Source organism: Jaculus jaculus, chromosome 3 (assembly GCF_020740685.1).
Source record: "Jaculus jaculus isolate mJacJac1 chromosome 3, mJacJac1.mat.Y.cur, whole genome shotgun sequence".
NCBI lineage: Eukaryota > Metazoa > Chordata > Mammalia > Rodentia > Dipodidae > Jaculus > Jaculus jaculus.
Genome location: NC_059104.1, coordinates 109,512,564 through 109,519,189, shown reverse-complemented (window position 1 = coordinate 109,519,189; position 6,626 = coordinate 109,512,564). Strand labels below are relative to the sequence as shown.

The window sequence follows — 6,626 nt, the reverse complement described above, 5'->3', positions numbered from 1 at the left end:
ACGCATGGTGGTGACTTACTGGAACGTGAGTAACTTATCAGCAGCTACAGCACTGAAGAAAATGTCTCCCTCTCCACTACTTTCCTCTGTTATAACTGTAGTCATGATTAGCTGTATTTGCATAAGGACAATAACCAAACTGGAATATGCTACTCTCAGATCATGTTTTAGTTTTACTCAGTAGTAGATAATTCTAAATATTCAACTGAAGACAGACATGAAGATATTATAGGGTGTAATATGTATTTCTTGCCAATTCTATGGAGACAACACAAGACCTCAAAAGAATATTGTGCCTTTTATTGGGCACTATGAGCTCTGGCCCTGACCTCCCAGTGGATTGAAGTTATTCTTCCTCTGCCCCAGGACGAGTTAAGAAAAAGTTCTAGAAGCACAGAAGCAATTGCACTGTTTGAAATATGACACTCTTACTTGACTTGGTTTCAAATCCTGAGCAGTTGGAGCATCTCAGCTCATCTCAAATGCTAGAAATACTGTAACATTTGTCACGGTAATCTCAGCCAAGGGTCACACAGAAGCTAAAATAAATTGTAAAAGCTGTTTGGTAGTTGGCTAAACTTTATTCACACAAGACTCGAGGGGCTCATAAAGACCCCCTGTAACATTTCCTCCAAGAAGATGAAGTAGAGTTTGATGGCAGAGTGTGGGGTGACCCAGAGCAGGAGCTTGTTATAGCTCTACATCATCAGAAATCCAGCTGGATTTTAACCTGGTGACTTCTCTGTTGCATTTGCTGGGGAATAAATGTAATGTTTACTGGCAAACCCTTGGAAACCCATGAGAGTGGCATCTTTTGAGAACACAGGATGAATCCTAATGCTAGGATGTATCAGGCATTGTGAGTGCAGGTCAGAGCTGCCGGGGAGCCAAGAATGTCATCCCATGACAATGACAGCAATGGAAGCTCAGGGCATGCACGGGTAGCTCTAAAGCGCTTCAGTCAATCTCAGGAATGTGGCATGGCCCTTCAGTACTGATAGGACCTCACAAGAAGCCACATGAGGAGAACTGTAATCAGGACAACGGTGAAGTTGAGAAACAGCTCCTGGGTGGACCGCTCCATCTCCGAGTGGCTGGGTGAGAACTTCAGGCAGACTCCCGAGGGCACACCAAGACCTCTGGCTTGTCCTCACTTCCTAACAGAAAGCAACAGAGAATACATGGGCGATGAGTGCCAGAGTTTGCTTATACTTCCCTCACAAGAAATACAAGTGTTGTCAAAGAGGACTGTTTAGGGCTGAATTACTTGCCCTTCAAACTTAAATGTTGATGCCCTCATCCCCAGTAATTAGGAATGCAACTGCATTTGGAGATAGGATCTTTCAAGGGGTAATCAAGTTAACATGAGGTCAAAGATAGTCCCTGGGCTGGAGAGATGACTTAGCGGTTAAGCGCTCGCCTGTGAAGCCTAAGGACCCCGGTTCGAGGCTCGGTTCCCCAGGTCCCACGTTAGCCAGATGCACAAGGGGCACATGCGTCTGGAGTCCGTTTGCAGAGGCTGGAAGCCCTGGCGCGCCCATTCTCTCTCCCGCTCTACCTGTCTTTCTCTCAGTGTCTGTCGCTCTCAAATAAATAAATAAATTAATTAATTAAAAAAAAAGATAGTCCCTAATCCAATATGACTAGTGTCCTCATGAGTAAAAGGGATTAAGACATAGACACCTACTGAGGGAAGACAAAGGACCAGGTATGGTGATACACACCTTTAATCCCAGCACTCAGGAGGTAGAGGTAGGAGGATCACTGTGAATTTGAAGCCACTCAAAGACTACATAGTGAATTACAGGTCAGCCTGGACTAGAGTAAAACCCTGCCTTGGGAAACCAAAAAAAGAAAAAAAGAAAAGAAAAACCAGGAAGACAATCCCAAAACACAGAGGAATGATAAGCATGCTAAGGTCAAGGAGAGAAGCCTCAGCAGGCAGAGCCCATGCTGACACCGTGGTCTCCAACATCTAGCCTGAGACTGCCTTTGGGACAGATCTGGTAGTTCTCCCTAGGTCTCCTGTTCAGCAACTTATCCTGAAGGAGTGAGACTTGTCAGCCTCCATAACTATGGTTGTGTTTCTCTAAAACTCTTGACAAATGCAGAGAGCCTAGATTCTCTCCTTGGTATTACCAAAAAAAAAAAAAAAAAATTCAAGTCCCTTTAATCCCAGCACTTGGGAGGCGGGGGTAGGTGTATCATTGTGAATTCAAGGCCATCCTGAGACTACATAGTGAATTCCAGGTCAGCCTGAGCTAGAGTGAAACCCTACCTCAGAAAAACCAAAAAATAAAAAATAAACATTTTCGCTGGGCGTGGTGGCACACACCTTATATCCCAGCACTTGGAAGGCAGAGGGAGGAGGATCACTGTGAGTGCAAGGCCAGCCTGAGACTACAGAGTGAATTCCAGGTTAACTTGGGCTAGAGAAAAACCCTACCTTGAGAAAACAACAACAAAAATCCCAACGGTTTCATCTTGTTTTTTTTTTTTTTTTTCTGTATTGATGTTTTGATAAGCTGTAAAATATTGCATTTTTTTCTCTCTCCAACTTCTATGCTGCTATATGCACATGTTCAGTTTGCTAGCTTGGAGAATCAGCAAGCAGAGGCACGAAAACAGAGCAATGTTGGATCTTAGTATTGCTCCGGCTTTCCGTTATGTTTAGGAGAAGGACACCATCATCATCCTTCAGATTTCAGGCGCTCTAGGTCTTCATCCAACCCTGGTGAAAGCACAAAGTAGCTCCGACAGCTGCGTGGCTTCTTACAAGCCTGCACTGGCACAGAGCCCGCTGGGAGCAGCCCAAATGGTCCTCATATAACAGGTCCTAGGTCCAAAAAGCAAGTGTTAACCTTATGGGTATTTCTGTTTCAAAAAGGGCTTGTGCCAGCTATTTTTAGTCAGGCCCAGGATGTGCCTAGATTGTAAACATTTCAAAGAGCAGAGATGGCATCTTCAGAGTACATGCAGATTGTACGTGCAGGAAACTGTACTTCAAGAACACATGTAATGCTATCTCTCAAATTATCTTCAGTGATCTAGTATAATTGGAACTTGGTGTTTGCAATATAAATGAAATTAAAGAGGTCTATATTTCAGATAGATTCTTATATCTAGGTATTTAGGACAATTTTTAATATATTTTTTGGTATAACATAGAGGTTAAAACAAAATAGTGTTAACCAATAGGTTTTTGAATCTCTGCTTAAAATATGGTCAGGGACTGGGGAAATGGCTCAGCAAAGCCCTCTAGGCACTGGTTTAGTCCCCCAGCCACCACATAAAGCTGGGTAATAAAGTAGTGCATGTGTCTGATGTTCATTTGCAATGGTGAAAGACCCTGGCACACCCGTACACACAGATGCATACACAATTAATTAACTGTGATGTTCCTGATGAAATATCTCAAAGGAACAACTTCTGAAGGTTCAGGCCTATTTGTGTTCAGGGGACATGAAAATATGATGATTAATTAATCAAAAAGTATGGAAAATAAAGTAATTGATTTATTGATTTTTAATGCTTACCCATCTTTTGATTCTCAGCTATTGAAAGCTGTTTCACAGTTGGGTTCATCTGACCTTCTCAATTATCAGGCAAGTATTATTGGGGGATTGGTATCTTTCCCAAAATCACAGCTGGTAAACTGACTTTTAGAGGGGAGTTATCTGTGTAGTGACACTTAGGAAGGTAGCAACAGAGCTAAAAAGTGAGAAATGGGACCTGGTTTTCAGAAATGTGGTCACTCCATAGGAGTATTACATGATGGGCTATCATGACAGCTAATAGGCCTGGCCAAACAAAGTAAAAGTTTAATAACTTTGAAAATCAATTTGGTATTTCTATTAAGGTAAGAAAATTGCTATTTCTTAATAGCTAGCCATTTTCCCTTTTGCCATAATGATCACATACATATGCACCAGGATATATAAATAAGGATGCTCACAACAACATTTCACAAGAACCCCAAACTGACAATAAACGATCACCAACAGTAGATGGAGATGAATTGTGGTATTCACACACATTTGACTGCTGTTGAGCCAACCAGTGAACTGCTCTAGCTCCACATCACAAGAAAGATAAATCTCACAAATAATAAATGTTTGAGAAAAAAAAAAAAAAAAAAAAAAAAGAATCCATTAAAGAGTAATAGAGATGGCTAGTTATACAAAGTCAAGAACAGAGAGATTAATCTTAGTGTTTAGGAAGCAGATATAAGTGGCAAAACTTCAAAGACAAGCAAGGACAAGATAATGTCACCACTTTGGGACAGGAAGGCAGAAGGAGGAGGTGGTTGGGAATGCACTTCTGGGGTGCCAACAGAATCTGTTTCTTGATAAATGATACTTAGCCACTTGTTGCCCTATAATTAGTGACTAAATTGCATGGGTTTTTGCATTCTTCACATTTTTCCAGTCTTCTCTAGATTGACAGGCTAACCATCACAGCTTTGTCTTTCCTGTGTCCTAGTTCTCACTATGTCTTGCACTCTGATGCCTTAAACATTTGTGCTTCTATATTTTTTTTTCAAAGAATAAAACACAAATAAGGTAAGAATTTCCAATGAACACAATTCTGTTAGCACCTATGATAACTGAAAGGTTCAGATTTGATTTTTCACACATTTATGCTCTTTAGGAAGAATGAAGTAGTTGTTTAGATAGTTGTTCTGATCAGTAATGCCCTAATTTTTCTGTTAACCTACAAAACAGTTTTAGCTTCCTTTCATACTTTCCCCAGAGGCAAGTTTATACTGTTTGATCCAAAGTGATTTCCCTGTGGATGAAACCAAAAACCAACAAGCTATGAGTAAATTATGTAAGAAGTCTGACTCTGACTTTCTTCTGTGATGTGAAAAAAAAATGCAAAACTAGGGTAGAAAAAATATATATGCTAAAGAAAAATACAAAGCAATGATCTTCACTTGACGCCTTAAGAGATACCTTGTACAATATAAGTTCCCTGTTTCTATAAGAAATATAATCATTATTCAATCTTTCTCATTTGCAACTTATTCTCATACACATAAATTCTGCTATTACCTGAAGAGGGACAAGGGTATGCCCAGGCTGTTGTAGATCTCTCCTCACCCCAAGTCCAGCTGTCTCCCAGGCTGTCTGTTCCTGGACTCTGGGCAGTGCTTAAAGTAGTCTAAGGGAGGTGGCAATCGCTGTGATGTCACTGACGAAACATCTCAAAGGAGCAACCTCTGAAGGTTCAAGCCTATTTGCATTCGGGGACATGGAAATGTGATGACTAAGACTGTTCCTTTGGCTGACATTTTGTGTTAAAACCACAGGGACTTAAAAACTTTCTGCTTCTAGTTGACTTTCAGTGCAATTGATGTGGGATTTAAATTTATCTTGTACATCTTTATGAATATCTCCAAAATATCTTCTTCTTCTTGAGGTAGGGTCTCACCGTAGCCCATGCTGACCTGGAACTCACTCTGTAGTCTCAGGCTGTTCTTGACCTTACAGTGATCCTCCTACCTCTGCCTCCTGAGTGCTGGGATCAAAGGTGTGTGCCACCATGCCTGCCTCCAAAATATCTTTAAGACATCATAAAGCAAGAGTGATAGACTAAGTTTGACAAATTCAAACTTTCAGGTGGTATGTAAAGGTGAGAACTCCTGGATCTTTAGCTGTTTGAAAAGTGAAGAGTGTGCTGCCTTGTACCCAACACGTCTCATATCCACACTCCAGAATTCCAGAAACAGTCCTTCAAGACTGACTTTTGTCCAAGCAATGAAAGTTATCCCCTGAGTCACCTGTTGCACATAACTTTCCAACTAAGCTATGCATAGCAGGTTTGCACATTCATCTACAGTTTCTTCTGAAACAGCCGCAGCTTGTATACCTGGCAGCAAACTGACTGCCACAACATAAACAACGAAACTCAGTCGTTTGCACAGATTAGAACAAGAAGTAGAACTGATCAGAATTAGGACAGAAGGGAGTTGTAGACTATGTAAGACATCTACTACATATCTTGAAGGAACAAAATTTTGTAATTTTCAAATATAACCACTGACTAAAATTAGGCTAAGGTGAGTTTCCAATTAACAAATCAAATGCTTGAGGTAAATGAAGTCCCTGAATTGTTTAACTGGACTTGAAGGCAGATAAATAAAGGAGCTTAAGTATGACCCCAGCAATTTTGTAGCTCAGCAAATCCTGTCTGTATAGATAATAGGATAAATCTCCCCTCTAAATTCTCAATTGGGGTCAATCAAAATAATGCATTCCCAAGAAGAAATAATTCAACAAAATGCTCTGTATACTTGTATTCACAGTCAAGCTTTCCCTATCATTCTTCAACCCTAAAGGCCCCATTAAAAGAAGGATTTTCTAGTCCATTTCTTCATTTCAACATAAGCCCACAATGGATAATCTTAATACCACATTCTTTCACCACTTGTTTTGTGAAAAGACAGCTATCTGAAGTGACAGATAACAAATATTAATTATAGCACAATCTAACATCGGCCATTATCTGTTGCCAACTGGCAGACTCCGTGACTGTTATCAGATTTCTGTCTTTTGCCTCTAAGCTCTTGCCAGATTGTTTCAAATGCTAAGGAATGTTTTTTTCATCATCAAACCACAGATGTC

At 40.5% G+C, this 6,626-nt stretch overlaps 1 protein-coding gene across 1 annotated transcript; it reads right to left on the bottom strand.

Annotated features, from left to right (window-relative positions):
- Positions 1-579: 579 nt before the first annotated feature.
- Sln (sarcolipin) lies at positions 580-5,114 on the bottom strand. The gene is made up of 2 exons (XM_045144809.1): positions 5,055-5,114; positions 580-1,157 (listed from the first exon to the last, which is right to left on the bottom strand). Exon 2 carries the CDS (start codon positions 1,082-1,084, stop codon positions 989-991), a length of 96 nt encoding a protein of 31 aa, XP_045000744.1. The 5' UTR covers positions 1,085-1,157; positions 5,055-5,114; the 3' UTR covers positions 580-988.
- Positions 5,115-6,626: the final 1,512 nt, after the last annotated feature.